Source organism: Vanessa atalanta, chromosome 5 (genome assembly GCF_905147765.1).
Source record: "Vanessa atalanta chromosome 5, ilVanAtal1.2, whole genome shotgun sequence".
Taxonomy (NCBI): Eukaryota; Metazoa; Arthropoda; class Insecta; order Lepidoptera; family Nymphalidae; genus Vanessa; species Vanessa atalanta.
Window position 1 is genome coordinate 12,149,907 of NC_061875.1, and position 25,712 is coordinate 12,175,618.

The 25,712-nt window shown below is 30.1% G+C and overlaps 6 protein-coding genes across 6 annotated transcripts; 3 read left to right on the plus strand and 3 right to left on the minus strand.

Moving 5' to 3' along the window:
• Nucleotides 1–74: 74 nt before the first annotated feature.
• LOC125064288 (eukaryotic translation initiation factor 4E1-like) lies at nucleotides 75–3,117 on the minus strand. Its single transcript, XM_047671249.1, has 5 exons — nucleotides 3,011–3,117; nucleotides 2,542–2,720; nucleotides 1,983–2,160; nucleotides 1,277–1,364; nucleotides 75–748 (listed from the first exon to the last, which is right to left on the minus strand). The coding sequence occupies exons 1-5, from the start codon at nucleotides 3,038–3,040 to the stop codon at nucleotides 591–593; spliced, it is 633 nt and encodes a 210-aa protein (XP_047527205.1). The 5' UTR covers nucleotides 3,041–3,117; the 3' UTR covers nucleotides 75–590.
• A 263-nt stretch (nucleotides 3,118–3,380) lies between these two features.
• On the plus strand, nucleotides 3,381–10,663 carry LOC125063939 (spermine synthase). The gene is made up of 7 exons (XM_047670667.1): nucleotides 3,381–3,763; nucleotides 4,688–4,796; nucleotides 5,027–5,149; nucleotides 7,126–7,212; nucleotides 8,250–8,407; nucleotides 8,566–8,757; nucleotides 9,047–10,663. The coding sequence occupies exons 1-7, from the start codon at nucleotides 3,482–3,484 to the stop codon at nucleotides 9,209–9,211; spliced, it is 1,116 nt and encodes a 371-aa protein (XP_047526623.1). The 5' UTR covers nucleotides 3,381–3,481; the 3' UTR covers nucleotides 9,212–10,663.
• A 656-nt stretch (nucleotides 10,664–11,319) lies between these two features.
• LOC125063940 (charged multivesicular body protein 1b) lies at nucleotides 11,320–13,467 on the minus strand. Its single transcript, XM_047670668.1, has 4 exons — nucleotides 13,295–13,467; nucleotides 12,821–13,065; nucleotides 12,454–12,674; nucleotides 11,320–12,129 (listed from the first exon to the last, which is right to left on the minus strand). Exons 1-4 carry the CDS (start codon nucleotides 13,314–13,316, stop codon nucleotides 12,009–12,011), a joined length of 609 nt encoding a protein of 202 aa, XP_047526624.1. The 5' UTR covers nucleotides 13,317–13,467; the 3' UTR covers nucleotides 11,320–12,008.
• A 278-nt stretch (nucleotides 13,468–13,745) lies between these two features.
• On the plus strand, nucleotides 13,746–18,947 carry LOC125064348 (akirin-like). The gene is made up of 5 exons (XM_047671338.1): nucleotides 13,746–14,165; nucleotides 15,454–15,644; nucleotides 16,854–16,979; nucleotides 17,360–17,441; nucleotides 17,787–18,947. The coding sequence occupies exons 1-5, from the start codon at nucleotides 13,985–13,987 to the stop codon at nucleotides 17,795–17,797; spliced, it is 591 nt and encodes a 196-aa protein (XP_047527294.1). The 5' UTR covers nucleotides 13,746–13,984; the 3' UTR covers nucleotides 17,798–18,947.
• Nucleotides 18,948–19,774: 827 nt separating this feature from the next.
• LOC125064347 (glucose-induced degradation protein 8 homolog) lies at nucleotides 19,775–23,772 on the plus strand. The gene is made up of 4 exons (XM_047671337.1): nucleotides 19,775–20,032; nucleotides 20,260–20,456; nucleotides 21,250–21,447; nucleotides 21,964–23,772. The coding sequence occupies exons 1-4, from the start codon at nucleotides 19,900–19,902 to the stop codon at nucleotides 22,138–22,140; spliced, it is 705 nt and encodes a 234-aa protein (XP_047527293.1). The 5' UTR covers nucleotides 19,775–19,899; the 3' UTR covers nucleotides 22,141–23,772.
• Nucleotides 23,773–23,981: 209 nt separating this feature from the next.
• Nucleotides 23,982–25,653, minus strand: LOC125064346 (nucleoporin Nup35). The gene is made up of 4 exons (XM_047671336.1): nucleotides 25,297–25,653; nucleotides 24,792–25,226; nucleotides 24,517–24,694; nucleotides 23,982–24,240 (listed from the first exon to the last, which is right to left on the minus strand). The coding sequence occupies exons 1-4, from the start codon at nucleotides 25,460–25,462 to the stop codon at nucleotides 24,132–24,134; spliced, it is 888 nt and encodes a 295-aa protein (XP_047527292.1). The 5' UTR covers nucleotides 25,463–25,653; the 3' UTR covers nucleotides 23,982–24,131.
• Nucleotides 25,654–25,712: the final 59 nt, after the last annotated feature.

A 25,712-nucleotide genomic window follows, 5' to 3' on the forward strand; every position in this document is an offset into this window, starting at 1 on the left:
AAAAATAATACACTTAAATAAAAAAATTGCCAGTTAAAACTAATTGGACAAAATACTTTAAATAAAACTCAAACTTATTTTAGTAATTTTTATATGAAATACCAAAAATATTTCTTCACAGACAGACACAAACAACAATTTTAAAATGATGTATGTTACCATATGTTAGACAGATTATAAAGTGCAACAATTCACTGCCTTGATAACTATAGGTGCTGGTTAAATAAAAAATATGAAGTAAAACTCAGTAGATCTTCGGATACAAATATTGATATTAGTTTTGTATGAATACATACTTACATCTATGTGACCTCAACAAACATACTTAAGCACAGCTTCAGTACAAACTTCAGACTTCCATTTTACTTTAGCATAGAATTCATCACGAGAGTGTAAAAATAAACTCTCTTAAGATAAACATGAAACGTCAACGTAAATACTACTTCTGTTAAATAAAAACTTTTATTCTAATGCAATGACAGAGTGCAGTATGTATTACGACTTTATCACTAGCTACAAAACCAGCCAATAAAATCTGTTTCAGTTATGCTGTCTGCCATTGCATTTTGTATACAAATAATTTATAGTGACTAAACAGTGTAAAGATTCTTGGTAGCGGAACTGTGCTTGACCATGGTGTCTCTATGAAGCTGGAAGCCAATAACTCCGTGAATACCCAGTTGATCTTTTAGTTTTCTTCCAATTTCTAGATTAGCTTGTTGCTTAGAAGTGTCTGCAGTCCAAATAGCTGTTTTTGGATGGAAAAAAAATGTTATACATATAAATTATATACATACTACTCAAAAATTATAGTTGTTTTATGAAGCCTATAATTTTTTTATAATATCAAGATATTTTTGAAATACAGACAAACAAAATTATTTTCTGCACTATTGCTTTATCTTTGTTTACATTTTCTTTAAGTAAGATTTTGTATAAAAACATTGTGAAATATTTTTTTACTCAACAAGTTATATCTGTCTCTCACCACAATCCTGTAATGTAACAAAAACAGATTTAAAGCATTATGCTAAACTGCCTCACTGCCCGACTGGCATTTGCCTATAATTAATAGATCATACAGATTTTGTGCATTTGTCTTACAGTCATACAATTTGAATCATTGGTTGGTTCATTTTTTTCTCACCTGAACTGAACTCTAATTCAATCTGTTACAATATAGGAAAATTCTCCCAGTGAGGATCAATCATCCTAATATAGTCTTTATATAAAAAATATTGGTATTACTAAATTATTTACATTTAATTACTCTTACCTATTTTGTCAAACTTTGGCCTGACATTTACAACTGCTCCACAAATTTCTTCCGCATGCTCAAAATTTTCACCAATTAATAGAAGAACCTGTATTAAACCAAAATTAATATACGATCAATTTGATAAAACAAATGTAACCAAACTAGCCAAGAATAATAAGTAAAATAGTTAAATTATAATACAATAGGTTTATTAATATCCTAAACCAAGTAGGTCAAGGTTCAATTAAGAAAGTAACGACACTTCTCTATGGCAAAATATACACACTCAAAATTTCTTTAAAAAGGAAACCTGTATAATAACATCTTCACATATCTTTCTGATCAACCACACCAAATTGTAAACACAAATAAAATTGCAGTAAAAACAATAAAGATGACTTGCCAAGATTTAATACAGGTAAATTTAGTTTAAGATGTTATTTATTTGTACAAATCCTATAGTAATTTTATTAGAAATGACACACTTATTTTATTTAAGTTGATTATGTTCACAAACGTTAATAACTATTACAACCATCTTTAGGGCTTCACTAGAATACTTTATATGCCGATGCTGTTATGTCACCTAACTTCAATTTGTTTATTTCCTTTTTCCAATACTCTAATTTTTTTTTAGAAATTATAAATTTATATTTGTATGAAAACCTAGAAATAACTACTAAGCTACTAAGCATAATTAGTTAATACTGTATCAAATACTTACAACATCTAACCAAAATCGGTCCAAATCTGAGTTACGTTGTTTCTTCTCCAGGCTTATCAACCATCGGCCACCCATTTTGTTCGCATCATCTTCCCACATAGGACGAATGCCTTGTTTGAATACAGCATAATCATGACCCTGACGGAGTTCTGAGGGTAATTTTATGTGGTGGTACAGTCTATAAAAAGAAAACCAGTAAGAATATACATCAAATTAGAAAAAAAAGTACTTTCAAATTTATGATTCTCTATTCTATGTTATATACAAACTACAGAGAATTATAAGATTATATTATCATTACTATCATTATTTTAAAAATGTTATTTGAGTAGTATCATACTTAAAACTTAAGTAAATTAACATAGATCAATTAATGTAATAATATGAAATAACTATAAATTATTGAGAAATCATTATTACTGTAACTTTCATGTTATACCTATTTGTTATAAAAAAACTTTATCATTTAATATGTTCATAATTTAATTAATAACAAATCTTTATCATTTTATTAACACTAAAGAACACAACACATTTATAATAAGAACAAATTTGTTACCTCCAGAAATCTTCCACTGTATCAAATGTTGTTAACTCAATCTGGTTCTCTTCCCATGATTTCGTTCTGTCATTGTCATAGAACCAAAGACTCCAGGTATTTTGGAGAGGATGTTTAATCAAGAACTCGGGAGGAACCTCTGCAGTACTGTTAGTTTTACAATCAGCGCCTGCTGAACCCTTGAATACACAAGTCATTTTTTTTACAAAACCTAACCTATAACACTATCTTGGACAATAAATTATTTTATGCACTAATTAACTACTGTATATATAACATTGAATTATAACTAAAAACACGGAAACCGATTAATTATTATATGTTCTGCAAACAGGAACTTATGTTATAGTGAAAGTTTAATAAAGCCACATCAGCAAAGTTGGACAAGTTTATTGAGTGTACGCGTAAAGTATAGATGTAAAAGAGGGTATATATTAAAATATATCCTTAAAATATAATTTATATCTACCTCAACGTCTTCAGCATTGTTCCCAGCCATGTCACAAAAATTTTTCCCAGTTCTCAATTTTTTTTAAAAGACAAAATACAGTGTTGCTTGTTACAAGTTTCGTAAACTGTACAGATTAAACATAACAAAAAATATTCATGTACCATAAATAATTATTAATAATACTAAATAATGTTTTCAATGATAGTGGTGATGCGTAATTAAAATAATAAATGAAAAAAGTTTTCGTTTTTATAATATACGAAAATTGTTTAACATGACCGACGAGTAATATATTTTACTACATGAAACACTTTCTTATTTATGTCATTAAATCTTTTGTCTATTATTTTTGAAGTAAGCAAATCAATCAATGAAAAGCGTTGAATAAGTCAACTTGACTTCACTGCAAACTTCTTATCATAGCTTTTTGCCGGTCTCCGTCCAATTTCTAATAAATAACCAAAAGTATAATTCCAAGATAATACAATTATGTCAGTTCAAACTATTTTGTTGGATTTTTCTATGGATCCTGCTCGTTTAGGTGATGAAAGTGGACAAAAAGCTGTATTTAGCCAGTTGGAAACTGTGCTTAAGGATTATGTACCTAATCTGATCTTAGCTGCTGATATTAAAATAGACGGTGGATCATTAAAACTCTTAACAGGAAAGAAGGGTACAACTGTGTCCGTGAGATTGTTTGATCGTGGTCTTGTCACGGTGAATATTGAATATTATAAAGAAGACAACGAGGAACCATTAATCAGTTTCAAGGTTAGCTCAATTCGCTTAAAATAGCATCGTTACACTTGCGCTATGTGATCATTTGATTTATATTAAATTTAGATATCCCCTTTTTAAAGTAATATATGATTGATTTTAAATTAAAATGTCTTAAAATGGCCATTTTTAGATTTATTAAGATTCTTTGATTGAATAAAAATATTGATTTAAATTGTGTCAATTTTATCTATGCCATAATCTTTGTAAATAAAACAGTACAGAATTATTTAAAAAGAATTAAGGTTGAGCGTGTCATCTTGTTTTAGTGTTCAAAGCTAATGGAAAGTTCAGTACGAATTTCTTTGGAGTGTGACAGACTAAAGCTTATGCCAACAATCAAAAGGGGTTATAAATATGATGTTTATTTAACCAGCTCAGGTTGGCATAAATAAAGACTTAAATTTCAAATTGGTTTTAGTCCTAAGCACTTTGACCTACATACTCACTTAAGCTTACATAGTATACAAATGTTACTTATTCAGATGAGACAAATTAGGCATTTAAAGGCACCAACATAGTGTATATATATGTATTATAAAATAATTTTTAATAAGTTTATTTTTAATGATAAAAATTATCATATTTATTTATCATATATTAATTTTGGACACATGCAGAATTAACATTGTTATCAAAACAGCTTTTCAAACAATAAAATGCATTCATATTTAAATTCTTAAATACACATTCACATAGAGTTATATTTTTTCGAATATTACACTAGTAAATACACTTTGTCTCATTATTTTTGCATGAGTGTTCATTTACTAACATTGTAATATTAGTTTTGAATACCTAGGAATCTTCCAGTATTCTGTGAAGACGCTCAACCTTACATTCTCTTAGTTTATACCCATAAATGTATAGTTTATGCATGATACCTTTGTTTTAATTTTTCTTTTTTTATTTTGATAGTCGGCGAAAGTCTTGGAAAGTCAGCTGAAAAAGTACATCACAGTCTTAAAATCTCAAGCATTCCCCACGATAAAACGATGCCTATTCGGCAGATATTACCCTACATCAGGTATGTCAATTTCTTTTTCTATAAATATTAATTAACATTCCTTATAAATAAAATAAAAAATTAACAGACAAAGTAACAAAATTTTAATCATTTATGAATTACTTATATTTTATTAAAATAATTAAATTTTAACATAATTTTATGTAAATATTTGTAGTTTTCCATATTTGTAGTGAGAATGTTCTTAGAGTGTTTCTATTTATTTTATAGTAAAATAAAAATATTTTCAGACGAAAGATTGCTTGAATATGACATTGATGGTGTTGTGTTTGATGAACAATCGTCATTCCAGAAGATCCAAATTGTACACTCCAAGTCTTTTGGTAATATGCTGGTGCTAGATGATTTACAAAGTAAGTAAGATGAATTGACCTAGTTACTTAAAGATGTTTCGAAAGCTTTTAATTTATCGTTGATAGTATTTCTCGGCTAATTGTACATTCTAAACCTCTATTCGTTTTACATTTATCTCGTAAATGACAATATAAAAGTGATTGTATAGTATATATCTGTTCACTCATGAAGCGCGTACCTCCACCTTAACTATCGGCGATCATTAATAAATAAAATCGAATTTGGTGGAACTATGGAGCAGTCCAACATAAATATACTTCAGCTCCAACAGAACAAAATCCTGAGAGCAATTGCAAGGGTAATGTGCATCAGGTGCATCACCACCAATTAAGTTTACGAGCACCTCGAAATGAGAACAATCAAAGAGGAAATAGGGAGGTAGCCAAACTAATTAGAAAGAGTGGTTAATCAGACACCCTAACGAACTCGCCCGCCAACTCACTATGGACCAATATATTAGACGACTAAGGCGTCATCATATCCTAGAGCTAGACCGGCAGTAGATATAAGCAACAGATGAGTGGTGCCTTCAATGGGAAGCCACTTCGCATGACAGCATCACAGAACAGATTTGCTCATAGTGGAAAAAAAGGACACAAAAAATAAATTCGGTGCAATAACATGCAAGCCTGTATTGACTATATTGTGGAGGGGTGGGCCTTCGGAGTGAATAAATCTAAGAAAGACATCATAAGTAAAGTATATTTTGACTTTAAAAATAATAGTTGAAGATGAATAAGGTGGAAAAAATTAGATAATCCTTTGAATTTGAATACCAGATTTAGGATATGATGATAATTCATCGTGTCATGAAAAATATACTAAAACGATGTTCTCAATTAAACTTTGTTTCATCTGTATCATGATCAAACAAACATTAGATAAAGAAATTGCGATTCAGATAATTATATCTGCTCTCATAACTTAAAACATCACAATACATAAAACGATTATTTATCAAACGACTATCTAATAAACTTGTGTTTTCCCTATTATCTGCAAAACTAAACTCTAAACAAATATAAAGAATCAGGCTACAATCCAAGTATTCGTTTAAATCGTTTACATAGATTAGCAAGTCACATCAACATCAAATTAATTTAAAATAGGTAAATTAAGAAAAAAAAGTACGTATAGTATTGTTACGATAAAATTAGTGCCGATATTTCACTATGACGAAGTATAGGTATAGAGTAGCGTCCGTAAATACGAATACTGTGAAAGATTTGTATATATCGAATAGTTTTTAGGAATATTTATATTTTAAAAGAGCTTTAGCTTCAGCATAGTTTAACTTAATTTTATTAATATTGATAAGTATCACAGTGGCGGATTCATGATCGTTGTTTGGGAAGAGTTTGCCCCGTTTAGACAACCTACTTTTTACAAAGTAAACTCTAAAAAAGCACATAACACTTTATTTTCCTTAAGGTAGATTAAAGCTTACTCAATCAAAAACGAATAATATTTATCAAGTTCACTTTAAGATTTGTTAAAGAAGAACAGAAGAACTCTGAGGATTTTAGGAGGAACAAATTTTTAATTCTATGTATGTATAATACAAAATTAAACAGGTGCATAAAAAACAGGCTCAGCTAATTGTAAACATCAAAATAATACTAAAAAATCTCAAATAAATATGCAATGCATGCATGCATTTAGGCTTCATAGACCATAAAATCTAAATGTGTATTGCTTCATATAATAATGCTTAAATTAGCGTTTCAAATATAACAACATAACCTGCAACGAAATAATACGTAAATAATAATAAATATATATTCCTACCTTCTAAGTAAAGATTAATATAAAACATCATTTATAGATTTTCTATTATGGTCGAGTTTCGCGAGCGTTGCGTTTTAAATGAGAGCTTTCGTTTAATTAGCTATTCATTAATTTGCAGCATGAAATTTTGCCACATTTAAATGAACCATGTAACATCGATTATGTTTTTAATGTATTTTTTTTACAGATATTTCAGAGGCTGATCTTATTTATACTGAAACATTGATGCAAAGAGGCAAAGAGAGCTACGAAGGAAAGGAAATCGTAATCTTAGGTAACAATAAGTTTTATAAAAAATCAACGAGTACCAACTCGTTGAAAATCAAACTGTCGGTAGGACTTGCCCAGAGAATATATTTAATGTGTGGATAAATGGTGGTCCCACTCATCACATATTCTAGCACCGAGCATAACATCTTAATTCCCAAGGTTGATGGCATATCAGCAACGTAAGGAATTAATATATCCTACAGTTTGAATTTAAATGGGGCGTGGTTACCACTTACTGTCTATTTTACATACAATAACTTTTTTTTTTATCTGAACTTAGGCGTTTTGTGTGTCATGAAACACTCTCGAATGTTTTTCTAACCCTAAACGTAATGTCTTCCATGTAACGAGGTTTTAAAGCCTACATTTAGTATATAACAGATAACATTTAGTAGCAGATTGTAAATATTACCACAGCTGAGCTTAGGCTTACGCTCATTTTAAGCGAAACACTGAATTTGTTGTACTACTCCAAATGTTGACCAATTCTACATATACTAGTATGACACTCTAATCTGTTTGTAATAATCAATAGTCCCATAATAACCAATAGTAGATGAGGCTAGTTCAGATCTGATACTTTTCCGAGTCAATGAAAATAGTTTAAGTTTTTGGCCTTGGGCCTTGATTTGTATAGTAACGGTCCAATTAATACGTAATGTGTAGCACTTTCTATACGTAATTATCATTATGTATATTTAAGAAGTTTAAAATAAACTGATTAAAATAATCATCATTATACAAATATAGTAACGTAAAAATATAGTCACTTCCCGTTTATTAAAAAAAAAAAATTAAGAATTTTCGATATTAATGTACAGATATATACCGTATTCGGCCAGTATGTTCCGAAATAAAATAATAATCCGAGCTCATTTCACAAATTAATATCCCTTAAGATTTTATAATTTACGCGCACGCGAATATAATGGAATTTTGTACATGCAGAAATATCTCATACAAAAAAACTGAATAAAAACTAAGGTAGGTTCAAGCTAGGTTATTTTACTTCTCTTTATTGTTACTTACATTTTTTGATAGGGGGCGGCGATGGGGCCCTTCTATACGAGCTTTTGAAAGAGAACCCAAAGTATGTTTGGATGTTGGAAATAGACGAGCTTGTTATGAAAGCTTGCAACAAACACCTCAAGTCGATCTGTGGAGATGTGTTGGAGAGAAGAAAGGGATCCAATTTTGAGGTAGACATTTGTATTATGAAATACGTAATCTAATAAGTATCGTAAGCATTACTTATATAACTAATAATGTATAACTAAATTATTTTGAAACGTGCCAAATTATCTATGCAATTGCAGTAGAATTTTACGATTATTTATAATTTTCAATGTTTGTCCAGATAATTGTAGAAGATTGCATGTTGACCGTGAAGAAGTTCACAAGCGAGAATAAAAAGGTGGACTACGTGTTCGGTGACCTCACCGACATACCGATATCAGAGTCCGCGTGCGGAGAGCTGTGGGAGTTCATGATGAACATCCTGCGGGCCTCCTTCGACATACTGAGACCCACTGGCAAGTTTATGACACACGTGAGTGACATGCCATACATACATATGCTACTGTGCCCTGACTCGACGCTCAGAAAACTGTCCAAGCGACCATGTTGTGCAAAAATGAACCGACGCACTGAATTTACCAATTTTCACAGTGAAAAAATCCTGTTACATAATGTTATGCACATTATTTTTAAGACATTTCATAACATTATGTAAACTCGTGTAATGTCACACCTGCGAAACATTCAATTTAAAGCAAATTAATAGTACTCAATATATGTATAAACCTGCCACTGAAATAATGTAATGACTTCGTTTTCAGGGGAATGGAGCGACGTCGCCCGAGTCGCTAAAGCTATACGAACAGGTGTTGGTTAAAATGAAGCCGGCGGTGACGTTTTCGAAATGTAAGGCATTCGTGCCCTCCTTCTTGGAAGACTGGATCTTTTACCAAATAGCTTTTAAAAATCAAAATGGCGACGATTAATGACCAAAGAATTATATTGTTCCTTTAAACTAAGCTACGTCATAAGTTCCAAATGTTAGATCTAGTTGTCCCTTCGTGATAATATAATAGTTAAGCACTTTTATTCTACTAACTAATAATTTCAACCCGTAACACAGTTGAGGGTGTGACTTCTTCAAATATACTAGGAATCGAGGGATTAAATAAATTAAATTAATAAGAATTTTAATCACATAAACGTTAAGAACCCGACTGCGGAATATATGCATGCCCTAAAAATCAATAAAATACTAAACTATTGAGAAATCATTAGTTTGTGTTTCGAATACTTTGAAATTCGAATCTCTTTAAGACTCCTAACCACTCTAATTGAAGTAATATATAACTGTTTTTAGATTGATTTTCGATCAACATTTTTTTTTTGTTTTACAAACAAAAATTATTTAGTTGCAGACCGTACAAAAGAACTATAAATTGTATCTACTTCAAATGTTCCGTAGTCGGGTTAATAAGTAAGGCTAGTGCCTCCCATGTCGATAATAGTTTACATAGTCAAAACTTTATAGGCATTAACTGGCAACACACTGTCAATTTCGAATTTTATATTGATCGAGTTTAGCACTTTCAGTATCGTATGTACAAAATATGATCCGAAACAGTGGTTTCAAATGTAACCCTTACTAAGTTTTAAGTAAAAAGTAAGTTTCGATAAATATTCGAAGTATTTATATTTAGACGGGTATTAGTTTATGATGTAATCAATATTGATTCTACAAAAACAGCAATTGGACAGCCTTATGTCAAAACAATACGATTTCAATTAAATTGAAATCACAAAAAAAACTCGTCGCGATATTATGAATAATTGCTATCGTATTGCCATAAGAAACATTCACAAACTATTCACGAGCAACGACATGAAATTTAAGTTTTATTAAATTTAGCACAATAACAATTAAAATAGTACACAATATACATTTACTTCCGTTGTTTAATTATTTATACTTTTGATCTGTCATTGTACACTAAATTATTTTTGAAATTGTTTTAACTAATTAAATCTGCATACATTTTTCAAAGAAAAAACTTTTTACTCGAGAGGAACTAGTTGAGACAAATATCAGTGTCTAAAAACGACAAAATGAAACCACGTGATTTATGGATGTTCCCTTATAATATAATCCGTGGAAGGCTACTTTTATACGATGCGAATTTTCATGACCCTCGACCGTTCCATTCGGTACGAATTTCCTTAATACCCGGCCACGCGGTTGATTCAGATGAATTAAAACGTGTAGTAAATAGAATTCACATTTCAATATTTTCGTATTTTGTGTTAATTTCGTGTAACCGGAGGTTGCACCTCACCATTTATTATCCATAGTAAGAACATTTGTCGATAGTAATTGTATTCGCTACTAATATTTATCAATTTGTGCTATTAATATAGTGAATATTTAAAGTCGACTGCCGGGAATTTGAAACCAATGTCCTGGAGTATGACTGGATTTATTTTCTAAGTGAAGTTCATAAAAATATTCAAGTCTAGGATTTGGGAATTTATCCAATAAATTAGATGATACCATTCATTTATATCATTCGGTCATTCTTATTCAGAATAATTGTTGGTTATTATTATTGACTATTAACTTTCGTACAACACGCTGTTAATTTAGTGACTAGTTTTGTTTTTGAATTATTTTTAGTGCACCATGCGAGTTACTGTTAGGCCATGTATCTATTGTTTGTGCTTGTTTCTTTGTTTTATGAATAAAGTATTTGAATTAATTTTGCCTTTTCTTTACTATTGTGTGATTCGAAATTACAGCAGTAAATAATATTTTTATTAATTTACAATGAATATTTCATTTGATGATAAATCTATACAGTCAGCAACATAAAACCCTCAATGAAAAATATTAAGTTCTAACGATTATGGCGATTGGTCAAACAGTGCAAGTCTGTTGATTAAATAAACCAACCTCTAATTCAAATTTTATAAAATTGAGTACTTTTTATGTGTATTCTTTGATATCACAATAAATTATCAATAAGTAGCCTAAAAAGAAATGAACATTTTTGCTGTGTAGTTGCTTTGAATGACGAATGGGTAATATATATATAATAACTCCATTGGAAAATAGTTTAATACATAGAAAAGAGCTATAACATATTTAAATATATTTAGTTTACATTATATATACTTAATAAAAATAATGGAACATTACAATTCAACTTATAAAGTTAAGATTTCCATTTTTAAAGCCAAATATAATATTATGTTTCTTCAAAATATAGACTTTCTTAATCTTCGTCGTCTGCTACAAATTTAGTTAAAACAAAATATGTCGAAAAATGTTATATATAATTTTAAAAAAAACGAAACAATTTTGATTGACATTTGGCTTAAAAAAAGGACTGGACTGGTTTAAAAGAAAGATTGTTATAATAATATTTACAATGCAATAATAGAGGCTGTGAATAATTAGCTTATAATATATATTTTATAATGAAATTCATATTTAAATAGTTGGAATTTTAAATTTAATTTTATTTTAGATAAAATAACAAAATAAAAATGTATATGCATGGCAGGGATTCATATCTGCAACCTTATAAACCAACATCTTTGGATTTACAAAACCCTTTTATGGGAGCTATGAGCCCCACATCATTTTTAATGAATACAGTACATTAGAAAATGTTTTAATATAAACAGCCCCTAATAGTATTCGTTTGTATAATATATAATGTTTCTTTTTTTATAAATAGTCTTAACACCAGCAATAAAAACTTAAAAATACTGTACATCACATAGTTATTCAGCTTGTCTCAGTCTTGCAAGTCTTTGGGTGAGTTCATCTTGTTCCTGAGACACTGTTGCAGTACCCACTGAGGCACTTGGCACTCCAGATGGTAGCTCCATGTTTAGTTCCAAACTAGAAACATAATTATTATATTTTTTTCCCTTTAAAATTATTTCAAATAAGTATAAATAATAATTAATCTCTGCATTCAGTGCTTTCAGATGCAAATTATCTTGACCTAATCATTCAAACTCAAAGAGATATTAGGCGTTATCAATATTGCCAGCTGTTGATTATTGGCTTATAAATAATATGACTAATAATACTAACTATTTGTACTAACGTTACTATTCGAGATGATCTCAATCGATCTATTTCTATTCTCATCAACATAAATAGAATATGAATATATGACAAGGAGACTTTAAGGTTAAATGTATAAGGTTTATAACATACCCGGCCTCATCAGCAACCTGTTGTAAAAGGTTATCAACATCACCCTGTGGGACAGTTGTTGTAGTAGTTTGTGACATTGTGTTCTCCATATAAGATGATTGGACATCTAAATCTTCAAATTGACTTTCAAATTTATCCATTAGATTAGATATTTTCTCAAGATTCATTGATTTCATTGCTGCATCCATTGCCTTAACCACACCAGCCATTGAAGTTGTTACCTGGAATTAATAACTGGTTTTTAATTTTATCACACTATTAATGAAACCATTATATAACAATAAGGTAGAAAAGCTATTAAATATTTATTAACAAACTTAAATTATTTTATTCATGAAAGTAAATACAATTTTACTAAAAGTCATACCTTTCTTGTTGTAAGAGCAGTCTGGACTCTACTAGACACAGCATCGACTCTTGCTGACATACGTAAGTAATTAATGGCCTGATTTTTCTGTCGTATTGCATTCTCAGCATGAATACGTGCAACTTCCATGTTCCCTTTCTGAATAGCCTTTTTTGCTTTCTCTTTCTCTAGTTTTTCCTCTTTTTCACATTTTTTGGAATTTCTCTCTAATTCTTTCACAGCAAATTTTAAATTGAACAGATGCTCTGAGAACTTTTGTTAAGGAATATAAGTGTATAAATTAGATCATCATGTACATAAGCTAAAATTAATTACCATAAATACTTGTGGTTACCAACAATCAAAACTTACCCCAGCAGACAAATAATAAAAAGTTGGGAGGTAGATATGTTTATTATTTAGCACCAAATGGTTTATATTAAATATACATATACTGACTTGTTTTTTTTACATATTATAATATAAAAAGGATACTCTCCATCGCAGACGATGACATTTCGTTACCCAGTTTGACGGCTTATTTATAACAATTAACAAAAACACGCAGGCTTAGGCCTTTCTTATTATAAATTATAATGAAATATTAAAAACAAAACGAAATGCAATCAAGATGAGTCACAGTTCGCAATAATCATGCAAGAACAACAATATGATATGAAATCGTAAAATGTCAATGTCATTCATACTTTCAATGTAAAAAAAGCTAAAATTACAATCAATTAATAAAATCGTTAACCATAATATCATCACTTTCAAAATTATCATTTAATTGATTGAATACAAGAAATCATAATATTATTATATTATATAATCAAATATTTATTGAAATTGCTTGTACGAGTATCCGTATAGATAAACATTACCTGGGTTAGCATTGTCAAGTTGGTATAGCTTGAACCAACGATACTGTCAAAATTAACAAACAGCAGAAAAGTCATTCGAGTCTGATTTTGGATTTGGAACGGAGAGATTGGAGTTGTGTCGAATAATCTGAAATTTTTACAGAAATCTTTTTAGTTATTAATTTATTAAAACCCATTTTTAAATTTTAGTGTTATGTTTTGTTAGTCTGTAATATTATTTCTAAATTTTGGTTGGTTTATTATAAGCAAAATATTAGTTATATCGAATCGGTAAAGGACGTTCTTTGGGCGTAAAAAGAAAATGGCGTGTGCTACACTCAAAAGAAATTTGGACTGGGAGTCATCAGCGCAGCTGCCATCAAAGAGACGAAGATGTGCTTTAATTGCTGCAAGCTCGAGTACAAGTCCTGGAATAAAAATGTCGGACACTAAAAGTTCTGTATTTGGAGAGACCGTTAGTGCACCTGTAAAATTGACCCCAGGTTTGTTTATTTTTGTATAACTATGTGGTTCAAAAAAGAAGTTATAAATCAAACCTTGATTACTATAATGCGCTAAGTAATGTTTTGTTCTAAATGTAGTTATTAGTCAGCTGTATGATTTATCGCCATTGTTTTTTTTTGATATCGTGAATATTATTTTTATCATGCGAGAAAGGGACAGGTGATGCGCTATGACCGTTGGGCGTATTGGCTTTGTTGTTTTTTTTTCTATTTTACCACAAAAAAATCAACAAAGACCAAGCAAGTTACATTTTGATTTCTTTATTGCAACTTTAGGACTGCAAGAGACAGTAAAGTTTTTGTATTGCATTTTGTTATAACCGCGTCCACTATGCGTGGAAGATCGCATATTATCGCTGAAATGCAATTAATCTGAGTCTCTATTGTAAGCAATAATTATAATTTCATTATTTTGCATTTATTTTTCGGCCTACGTTTTTGTTTATTACGTGATTGTTCTATTTAGTATAATGAGAAAAGTTTTTAAACGTCTTAACAAATCTTAGGAAATGTCTTTTTTAACAAAAAAATTCTAGAGGGACATATTTAAAAAACGATCTTGTCATCTATTTTATTTATTCATAAACTTATTGTTACTCAATTGTAAACCACAATGTCCAATAGCTAATTCATTTCTTTGTGTGCAAATTTAATTGTAACTTAATTTAAATAATTTACTATTAATTCACTTTTTCAATGAAAAAATTGTGAACATCATCCGTTTTTTCCATGAAAAACAACTATTATTTAAACAGAACAAAAATAAATAAATCACTCATTTAGATGCGTGTTTTAAACCTTTTTGTAATATATTTCATTAGGATATAAAATATTTTATGGCTTTATCAATTAAGATGTTACTCAATTTGGCCTTCTTGTACTTTATTCCTTCTGACATTCTTGCATACTCTGTGACTGAGTATAAATTAAAATTAAACTAGTACCAATTAATCTCCTCATCTCTTGTCCATCTTACATGGCATCATAAAAAAAGTCTACCATTAGCACAACTAAAACCCATGTATTAAGCAATGAGTGGCATTAATGAAATAAAAAAAATTATTAGACCATTTTGTTTGTAACTGAGTGCTTGTAAAATTAACAAAAGAAATGCTAAATTGATAATTATTATTTTATAAAATAACTTTTTTTTTTACTTGAATAAGATATTCAAGTAAACTTTACAAAAGATATATTTTGATGTCAGTCTTCAACTCTAGATAAAAATTATTTTAATTTTATCATTGTAAAAATAATAATCTTCCAGAGCGCATGGCCCAAGAGATCTATGATGAGATCAAACGGCTTCACCGACGCCGGCAGTTGCGGTTCGCGTCAGGCGTTGCTGCGTCGTGCTCGTCGTCCAGTGGTAGCGAGGGCGATGCATCGCCGCCTCATCACTCGCACGCTACTCAAGGACAGAAGATGCATCACAGGGCATTGTTCACTTTCAAACAGGTATCATCCTAGTTACTGAACTCAAAACAGATTTCTGGATGGTTGAGTCCTACAAACCTATCTGAGTAATTACTGTTACTGGGTAACATTTACTTACACCAGGTATTCTACAGGCAAGCACTTATTTTGGGTTGGGTTTAGTAAAAGTCGTCACGATTTTGGGTAAACAAAGTGTTGTATATGTTAGAGGTTTAGTCCCTGATTGCAACAATACCACTCGCGTCGTGCGAAAACTGTACCGTTTTTGAGAAAATTAAGAAAAACTATCATAACTTATATATGTGGAAATATGTCAAATAAATCATAATATCACTATCAGAGCAGGATAAGTAACTATTTTGTTTTAAGTTCGACAAGGATGCAAGATTAAGTTCGATAAGATGCGTGTCGTATGTCAAAACGCTAAATAAATGTATTAAATATCATAAATATGACATTATTCATATTTAAATATGTTGTTCATTGTTTCTTTTTAACTCGCCTAATTCATGAGTGAGTGAATGAGTGCTTATTTTGTTGTTGTGATTTATATTGATGATTTTTTTAGAAAGCTTAAATTTATACATTTAATTGTATAAAATTGATACAAAACCGACTCTGTTAACTCTAGACTCAATATGGTCTTGTCGGTCTTACCCCTAGAGTGTTTTTTAAGAAAGCGAAGGTGCTGCACATCCTTAGTGTCCAAGGCCACTGAATGTCGAAATTGTTGATAAATAGGCCATTTTGAGGTTAGAATTATAAGATTAGTTTTTGCCAATATCTCGTGAATGGAGCAAATTCGCATGATGGGAATGGTACCAGGAGATAGGGAGAATACCCATAGCCCCTCTACCTCCTGCTCCTGCACCCAATTATTAAACCGCAACCCTCTTCTGTAGACAATTCAATAGTCAAAATCTTTATTCAATATAAGTAGATTTTTGACAGTCAATAAGCAAGTTTAAAAGCTTCAAAGAAACTCAGTAGGTTTTTTTTATTAGAAGTAGCTTGGGAATAATTTTGGCATCTCCAGGGTGGGCAATCATCTAAAATCTTTTTATGTTCATTGTTATATGAATATAGAGGTTAATCAAATGAAAATTAAAATATTATGGAACATGACCTACGTTACAGAATACTATTGAATCAATAATTGTTGCAAAAGCTTTCCGTATTTAATTACTATGCCCTTTTCTAATCACATTATTTTGCAAATAATTTGCACAGGTGCGTATCATTTGCGAGCGCATGCTTCGCGAACAGGAGGCTGCCTTGCGTGCAGAATATGATTCTGTTCTAAGCAACAAACTCGCTGAGCAGTATGAGGCTTTTGTGCGTTTCAACATTGATCAGGTAAAATATCAGCATAGGCTAGAGCATATATCCTTAAAAGTTGAAAAACTACACATATTATATAAATCTGAGGATACATTCAATGTGCCATTATAAAAGTTTGAATAACTTCCTAACTAAAATTATTAATGCAAAAGTGCTTTCTAAAATTATTAATTCAAAGTCTTTTCATTTGCATTATGTTTATAACTCATCTCTAATGTAATTCTGTCACATATATCTGAAAACTTATTAAAACAAGGAGGTATAAGATTCTACTAATGAGAGGAGAGTAGGCCTTTCCCCAGCAGAGTGACCTTTATAGGTTTTAAATTTATACCTTATATATTTATAAATTAGTATATACACACACCTTAATAAATATTTTAAATATTTTATAGGTACAGCGTCGACCTCCTCCTAACACATGCATGCCTCTTGGAATGGATGCTGAGCATATGCATCAGGATCTCGTACCCAGCTGTAAGTCTCATTCAATACCTACTATATTTTTGCAGTTAAAAGCATACAAAAACATATTTAAAAATAAGTAAAACAAAAAGGTATGTTTGTTATAATTGTTGAGTTGTTAATTATGATTCACAAATACATAAAGTCTTATTAAAATATTTAAAAAGGATTAGTGATTAAAATTTATACTAAATCAAAGCTAGGCAAGTTCCACTGACCCCTAGATAGCCCCAGGCTAAAAATTTGAATTTGGTGGACAAAGCTCCAAAACCACTTCACTGTCACATTACCTTAGATGACAAATGTTCTCAAATTGTTTACAATGTAGTATGATAGTTAACAATCATTTTGTTCCAGATCTGTCCTAATAACAAAAGAAGGTGGCTTGCAGCATTACACTGCAAAATATCAAGACAAACATATTTTGGTATATGTGAATATTATATGCGGGAAAAATATAGAGTATCCTAATGATGGATATGTACATTGTGAGTGGAATTTAACTGTGACCAATATTGGGAAACATTGCTTGTTACATGTCCATACAGTATTAAATATTCCTTACAGTTGTTATATAAAGGTTAGCCAATATATTCATGGTTTTCTACAATACCTATTTTCCCAAAATATCCACAATATTGACACAGATAAGTTCCATGGAATGGTCATGCCACATAAACATAAATTAGCTTATAATGCTTAGTTAAGATTTGCTGCATAATTGTGTTCATAGACTGAGAGGATTCACGGGGTTTGTATGAGGTGACATGGCTGTAATTATGAGGATTTGTTTGACCATACTAATAACTGGTTCGTTTGGTATGCAGCCACGATGGAACCAAATATAAACTGATTATGTTTTCTAATATGACAGATACTATAGATAGACTAGTATATCTAATAACACAAATAAATTCACACAGAGTGCCTGTTAAGAATCATTCTCATGTGTTGATTGCGAATTAGTTAGCCATAATTTTGATTTGTTTAATTATTTTTACTTTACTTTTAGCGTTGTCGAAATATAGTTGTAGTATATAAATTATAATTTTTATTTCTTTTGTCAAATCCTGCTGTGTTTAGGTAACACAGGATGTATTTTGACAAAATGTCCTTGTATCAGACTATTTGATAATAATCTTTCCTTTACTCTTACAATAGTGTATCTAAATATATGAAATTAGTTCTCATATAGAAATTTTTCGAAAAATAATCTTATTACTGATACAAAAGGGCTAATTAGATAGTTAGTTTTATTTAATTTTTTAAGTTATTTTTTTCTCACTTATGTATTGTGATTTCACAATTACTTATTGAGTTCTCTTTTTGAGCACCATTGGGCTTTCATTTAATAAATTGAGTTAATATTTTTTATTGAATATGAACAGGATATAATTTGTTACCATGCATTTTTCAATAAAAAAATTAGGATAGGTCTTTTTTAAATTGTATTATCAGCTCATTATTAGTAGGTTATTGGCGTTTAAGAACTGAAAATAAATTAGCTAAACACCACTACAATTGATTTTTAATTAAACCTATGCTTTAATTTTCTGATACTGGGATTGTAACTGTATTACTTAAAAAAAACATAAATCTTTAACAGTTATTTCTATAAACGCTATTTATGTATGATATATTTATAATATGCTTTCTTGGTTTTGATTTCAAAAATAAATCATTAATAAAAGTATGTTGTTTGTGTAACTCAACATACTATACATAGTCTAAGAAACGTAAAAAATATAATGCCAACAATTTTCATTATAATGTAATTAAAACAAAACTGATATCTAAGGCTTTTATTTCCATATAATATCTGACTTGATTTTTTTTCACTGACTATAAAAGGAAAATGGTACGAAGTGAAAATTTATAAGGAACAAGAGGCTACAAAAAATACAACTTTCTAATTATTTGGTTGATATTTCAGGGGCTTACTCCTTGTTTTAATGATAAAAAAATAATACCTCTAAAAAATTCAAAAGTATCTTTTTTCCTCGTTCGTCATTTACGTAAAAACAACGTATCGATAATATTAGACTAGGTATACCGTTTAACTTCAGGGGGGAAATAATATGAGTAACAACAAAAAAAAACGGTTAATAATGCTTTTTATTCCCCTCAAGCGTAATAAAACTATTTGAAATTGGTGCAACAAATCGTCTCTGCGACCTTTGAGCAGTTGAGGTTTTTATGTATACTTTTAAACTTTATGTTTTAAATTCTTTTTATATAAAGAAAATATGAATTAAAAACAACTTTTTTTTCGTAGAAAATACTTGTAGCTAAGGCAATGATATTCCTTTTTTAGTTGGCAATGTTTAAATTTTGACAAGTTTGACATTGACACATACATTGTCATCTTCTGAGTCGATTTCTAAATTGTGTCTTTTTGTGTATTCATAATTTCATACGAACTACTTTAAGATATTCCCAGTTTTCCAACATTCGCTTATAAAACCTAAAAATGAGCTTTGAAACATCAACGAACAACGGTAATAATAGACCCGAACGGAGATACTATGATCGTTCTAAATGTGATGATCTTCATATATCGAGAACGGATATGAATATGTTGATAATGAATTATTTAGTTACAGGTACATTCTATTGTTTTAATGTTTATAATAAATCAAAAAAATCTGAATGCTTTTGACCCGAAAAATAATATTTACCTATATAATTATGTTGTCTAACAAAGAGATCTTTTCAGTAAAGAAGGCAGTGTACTTTTGATATATATATTTAGTTTTGTCCGTATTATTAAATGTAATTTATTATCCAAGTTAAAAAAATAAATAAAACAAAAATGTTCTTTAACCTACAGAAGGTTTCAAGGAGGCAGCTTTGAAATTTCAACAAGAGGCAGGCCTACAAGAACCAGCATTGTGTAGCTCACTAGATGAACGTATCATGATCAGAGAGGCAGTCCAAAATGGACGTATCCCTGAAGCCATTTCAATGGTTAATGCCCTACATCCAGAATTGTTGGACAATGACAGATACTTGTACTTTCATTTACAGGTAAGATTTATTGCTAAGGAACAGGAATATTACTGAGCTGCACAAATTTTATTTTTAACCCTTAGCCACTCCCAAGTTAAATACTTCTAATTCAAGTGCGATAGTATAAACTATATATTAAAATATATAAGATATGTCTTGTTTATATTTCATTTATAGCCTCTTATAATATAAATTACAATATCATCTCATGATATTCTTATAAAATATAAATGTTGCATAAGAAGCACAAAATTTCAACTTATTTGTATCCATTCTACTAAATTGAAAACAATAACTACACAATGAAAGAATAACATTATAATCAACCTTTAACCAAATTGCAAATGGAATTTGCTGTATGAAATTGTGCTACGTTGTATACAGACAAAGGATTAACAATTGTCAGTTTGCACTACATCTGCAGTCAAATTAAGTTTCTCACCACTACAATCCCAGTATCTTCAATATCCAATATATTTGGCTGATTTTTTTTTGTTTTAATACTTTATAGAAAAATAAATACAAAATTAAATGAGAACGAAAAAAATCACACAACCACTTAGATGCTATCACAGAGCCTTCTAGCCGAATATTTTTTCTTATCCAGGCCAGATGCGCGAATAAGCGCAAACAAGATTTTGTTTATATGTTTAGAAAAGTTATCTAGACACAATATCTCGCGACACGCACATAACTCGAAAATATACACTCAGATACTGATGGTGGTTGGTTTAACCCTTTAGGGCTAACACACAATTTTTTTAATTATATATAACACATTGATAAAAAATAATACATTGCATTTTTGTAGCAATTGCAATTGCTGGAATTAATTCGAGGCGGACGGGCAGAGGAAGCCCTTGCCTTCGCAAGTGCCACATTAGCAGAAGCTGGAGCAAATGACCGTAATGCTCTCACTGAGCTAGAGAGATCTCTTGCTTTGTTAGCTTTCCCAGACCCTCACACTTCACCATTTGCTGACCTGTTGCTACCCTCTCATAGTCAAAAGGTTTGTGAACAGTTAAAAATTTTTTTTTAGCATTAGCAGCCTGTAAATGTCCCACTGCTGGGATAAAGGCCTCCTCTCCCTTTGAGGAGAAGGTTTGGAGCATATTCCACCACGCTGCTCCAATGCGGGTTGGCGGAATACACATGTGGCAGAATTTCGTTGTAATTAGACACATGCAGGTTTCCTCACGATGTTTTCCTTCACCGCCGAGCACGAGATGAATTATAAACACAAATTAAGCACATGAAAATTCAGTGGTGCCTGCCTGGGTTTGAACCCGAAATCATCGGTTCGCCATCTCGGCTTAATTAAAAATTTTATTGATCATTAATAATTAAGTCATCAGATATATCTATTTAGGAAGAAAAGGGATTTGTTTTTTTATGAATAACCTAATAATACTTTCAGCATCAGTTTTATTTTTGAAATTAAATAAGAAATAACTAAAATTGAAAACATTATGTGAACTAATTAATGCCAAGTTATATATAAGTTTATAATATTTCTTTTGCACAGATTGCAAGTGAACTTAATGCAGCAATACTTAAGATGGAGAACCAAGAATACACCAACCCAAAGTTGTGCAGTCTTTTACGGATGATACTCTGGTCCCAGAGTGAACTTGACAAACATGGTGTCAAGTACCCAAAAATGACAGACCTTGCGAATGCTACTATAGAACAGCCAAAATGAAATAAGTTTCGAAAGAAGAGTAATATGTTTAGGTGTGATTGAAAAACTCTTTCAGATTCAAATGTATGACAAATAAATCTATATCTTTTTTAGAATATAAATCTTTCTGTCTTCTGCACTAGATCATTGAGAAAGAGTATTCAACATGAAGAAAGTTTATCTTGTTTGCAAAGATTAAATTAACTAAATGTGATTGTACATTGTAAATAATTAACATTTCACAAGCAACCTTAAAAATAATTAGCTATGACATCTATTTCAAATTTTATTTGTCTTGTTAATTATTTTAAAAGACAAGTAATAGGTACATATATTTTTTTTTGTTATTTCAATGTTTGACAATTTTTTCTCCACATATCGCTTCATGTGACATTCTATGTTTTTCAACTTAAAATCATCTAAATTTATAATTCTAAATAAAACATGTAAAATAATAAGGATAGCTAGATTTAAAAAGTCATTTATTAATCTCTCAGGTGTAAGAAATTTTAATAGTTAGTGTTTTCGTGAATGTTGAAAGATATTTTAAAAGCAGTCTTAAATATTACAAATTAAACTAAAAAAACGATTATTGATTAATTTACCAGGAGTAAGTAAATAATCTAGAAAAAAATAACCTGTCACATGGTTAAAGGTATATTAGCTTTGATTATTTTTTTTATCTAGAGAGAGCAATAAGTTTCGATAGCAATAATCAAAACAATTCATATATATTTAGTTAAAACGAATATAATTAAATAACTTTTAACCAATTTAGTTACATTTTTTATCCAATATGATCTATAGGCTCAATGGATAACTAGATTCAATCATTTTGTGATAATAATAAAAATATTGTTCAATAAAGTAATCTATTATCAATCTCGGCTCGGAAATATAAAGCTAATATCTGCAGTGTTTGCTGTTTTGCAATTATAATTAAGTAATCTAGATTAAATTAGGCATGGCCTAAATTACTAAAGTGTCAAATTGATGACAACAAAATATTTTAAAATGACTTAAATTAACAGTCACTTGGAAATTTAATAGTACAAAAACTACCTTTGAGTTAAATTTACAAATTATTTAATGCATTTTTCCGTTTTGGAAAAAATAATTTATAATTTAATTACTGATGATAAATATTACTCAAAATATTTTTAATCATCCTCCAAAATCTTTACCAATAGTATATTTGCAGGACCGAGTCAGAGTTCTGAAACTAATTATTGCCTGATATTCGTTTGACATGTACGAATACGGAAGCTCTATCTAGATAAATAAATTAATGAAGCTTTTAATATTCAATAATATATCTTACAATCGTAGACAAAATCATTTTTTGAACTTTGATAAATTTATAAGTATGTAATATGTTTACTAATATTTAATTCCAAATATCACTGTTTTCTCACAGTCAATAGGTATGGTAGTCAACAATTCAATATGTTTATATATAGTACCTATGTGAAGGATGAATGAGCCAGTTTTGTGTGAATTTTTAATATTTCGTACAATGCCAATAATTCTCTGAACATAGTTGATTGTGAATTAAGATTGCTTGTGTACTACATACAAACTTAATTATACAGTTTTATTAAATTTATGATTAGACCTCATAAGAAGAAAGTTTCAAAACCTCTAGAATTTAATTAATTTCACAATAGAAATGTGTATTTTAGACTTTGACTTTTCAATAGTACACATATTAACTCAAGATTGTTGTACTGTCTTTATTCAAACCATAGGTTTTTTATAAAATATTTTTTATTACCAAATACATTAAATAAATCGGACAGGTAAAATTTATATTTAAGGATTTTATATTTAAAGTATAGAATTAAACATAACTTATGAAGTAATTACATGATATTTTATTTGTCTTCAATTGCCCTAATAAAACATAGTAATTGTTTATATACATTTAGATTCAGTCATTTGTACATCAATTACATTTCATTCCATTTCCAGGTATAAAACAAATTATTCAAAGGTCTGTAGTATAGTGTTTGTCACCAGCCAAGTACATAATCTAATGCTTTTGATATGAGACCAGTGGACCTCTGAGGTACTGGAGCTGATGGAATTGGTGTAGGACAAAGTGATCTTGCTGTAGTTTGCCTGAAACAAAATTTTAATTGTAGAGATATAACAAGTTACCTAGAAATACCTGTATTATTAGGTACAAAATGAATTAACCATTATAATATCAGTTTTGTAATAATATCATCACCATCATCAGCTCATGTTAGTCAACAGCTGGATATAGGTTTGGCAAACAGTACCATATATCTAGGCAAAATGACAATCATAAGACAGCAAGAAGAGTATAGAAGAGAAGAGCTGAGGTTTGAGCTCAGTGGTGATTAATATGATTTCTATAGAATCACAAAATACCTTTCTGTAAAAGTCCCTGGGCTAGCAACATTTATGCGAGGAGGTTCTCTACACTCCACTACGCCAACCATGACACCAGGTAGCACTTGTCTTCCATTGAGGGCCATGGCCCTCTCCTTTTCAGCTCTAGTAGCATATCGAACATGAGCCCAATTACCTTGTGTGGGATATTGTTTATCTAAAATGTAAAAACATTTAAAAATTATAATTACATAAGCACTAAAAAGACAACATATTAAAAAGTATTAAGATTAACATAGTAAAATGTATGTTACCCAGTATGGCACCACAATTACTGAATCTTGCTAAAACTGTGTTTGCAGCATTAGGAGGAAAACCAAACACAGTTATCCAGTACTCATCCTGCTCCTGGCAGCCGTCTTGCCACTGGTTTGTCAAAGACTGGTTATTCACAGATATATTATTAACATAAGAATTCTGCATCATTGAGTTATTATTCCCATACCCTATGAAACTATTTTCTTGAAAAAGTGATTTGTTAGCCGAAGGCTCATTGCTCTTAATTGTATCAAATAAGTCTTCTATTGGTGGTCCATTTGCTTTGTTAGAATATGAAATATTAGGTGATGTTGGTATATTAGCAAATAAATTTTGTTGCTGGTTATAAAGAGCCTGTTGATGAATTGACATATTCTGCCTGTACATTTTCTGATCTGGTGTTGAAGTTTGTGTCGGGCTTGTAGGTGAACCTGTGAATAAGCTCCTTATTATAACGGAAAATAATTAGTTATTTTTTATTTCTATAATTGTAATACTCACCGAAAGCTAGACTACGACCTTTTGTAGGGGATAAGCTATTTGGTCGAGGTGATAAGCTTGACAAAGGTGGAGGGTTTATTTCTCCTAATAAAAACGGCGGTAAATAACCCACGTTTGGACTTCCAGAAGGAGAATGAGTAGGACTCCCTAAAGTCATTGGTTCCATTTTTAAGTAATTATAAGTATCCACTCAACAAAAATACGAAATTAAATTGTAAACTGTTAAAACATAAATATTTGTAATTATAACCAAAATACGAGCAGGCCTTGTTTAAGCCAAATTCATCTATCTAGGTATAATGAATATATTATCAATACCAAACCATCATGAGACAAAATTTGACAAGATCCGTTACGACTTACGATATACTGTCAAAATTAAACTTAATTCCAAAATAAAACTCGGATACGCAAAA

Excerpts from the sequence above, each read along its gene's own strand:
- LOC125064288 (XM_047671249.1), bottom strand. The coding sequence starts at position 3,040 with ATGGCTGGGAACAATGCTGAAGACGTTGAG. Across the intron at positions 2,721-3,010 it reads ACAATGCTGAAGACGTTGAG|GGTTCAGCAGGCGCTGATTG; the intron begins GTAGATATAAAT and ends TGTGTATTCAAG. Across the intron at positions 2,161-2,541 it reads ACAGTGGAAGATTTCTGGAG|ACTGTACCACCACATAAAAT; the intron begins GTAACAAATTTG and ends TTCTTTTTATAG.
- LOC125063939 (XM_047670667.1), top strand. The coding sequence starts at position 3,482 with ATGTCAGTTCAAACTATTTTGTTGGATTTTTCTATGGATCCTGCTCGT. Across the intron at positions 4,797-5,026 it reads CAGATATTACCCTACATCAG|ACGAAAGATTGCTTGAATAT; the intron begins GTATGTCAATTT and ends AAATATTTTCAG. Across the intron at positions 7,213-8,249 it reads AAAGGAAATCGTAATCTTAG|GGGGCGGCGATGGGGCCCTT; the intron begins GTAACAATAAGT and ends ATTTTTTGATAG.
- LOC125063940 (XM_047670668.1), bottom strand. The coding sequence starts at position 13,316 with ATGTCATCGTCTGCGATGGAGA. Across the intron at positions 13,066-13,294 it reads GTCATCGTCTGCGATGGAGA|AGCATCTGTTCAATTTAAAA; the intron begins GTATCCTTTTTA and ends AAAAGTTCTCAG. Across the intron at positions 12,130-12,453 it reads CAGGTTGCTGATGAGGCCGG|TTTGGAACTAAACATGGAGC; the intron begins GTATGTTATAAA and ends TTATGTTTCTAG.
- LOC125064348 (XM_047671338.1), top strand. The coding sequence starts at position 13,985 with ATGGCGTGTGCTACACTCAAAAGAAATTTGGACTGGGAGTCATCAGCG. Across the intron at positions 14,166-15,453 it reads ACCTGTAAAATTGACCCCAG|AGCGCATGGCCCAAGAGATC; the intron begins GTTTGTTTATTT and ends ATAATCTTCCAG. Across the intron at positions 15,645-16,853 it reads CATTGTTCACTTTCAAACAG|GTGCGTATCATTTGCGAGCG; the intron begins GTATCATCCTAG and ends TAATTTGCACAG.
- LOC125064347 (XM_047671337.1), top strand. The coding sequence starts at position 19,900 with ATGAGCTTTGAAACATCAACGAACAACGGTAATAATAGACCCGAACGG. Across the intron at positions 20,033-20,259 it reads AATGAATTATTTAGTTACAG|AAGGTTTCAAGGAGGCAGCT; the intron begins GTACATTCTATT and ends TTTAACCTACAG. Across the intron at positions 21,448-21,963 it reads TACCCTCTCATAGTCAAAAG|ATTGCAAGTGAACTTAATGC; the intron begins GTTTGTGAACAG and ends TCTTTTGCACAG.
- LOC125064346 (XM_047671336.1), bottom strand. The coding sequence starts at position 25,462 with ATGGAACCAATGACTTTAGGGAGTCCTACTCATTCTCCTTCTGGAAGT. Across the intron at positions 25,227-25,296 it reads AGGTCGTAGTCTAGCTTTCG|GTTCACCTACAAGCCCGACA; the intron begins GTGAGTATTACA and ends GCTTATTCACAG. Across the intron at positions 24,695-24,791 it reads TAATTGTGGTGCCATACTGG|ATAAACAATATCCCACACAA; the intron begins GTAACATACATT and ends TTTACATTTTAG.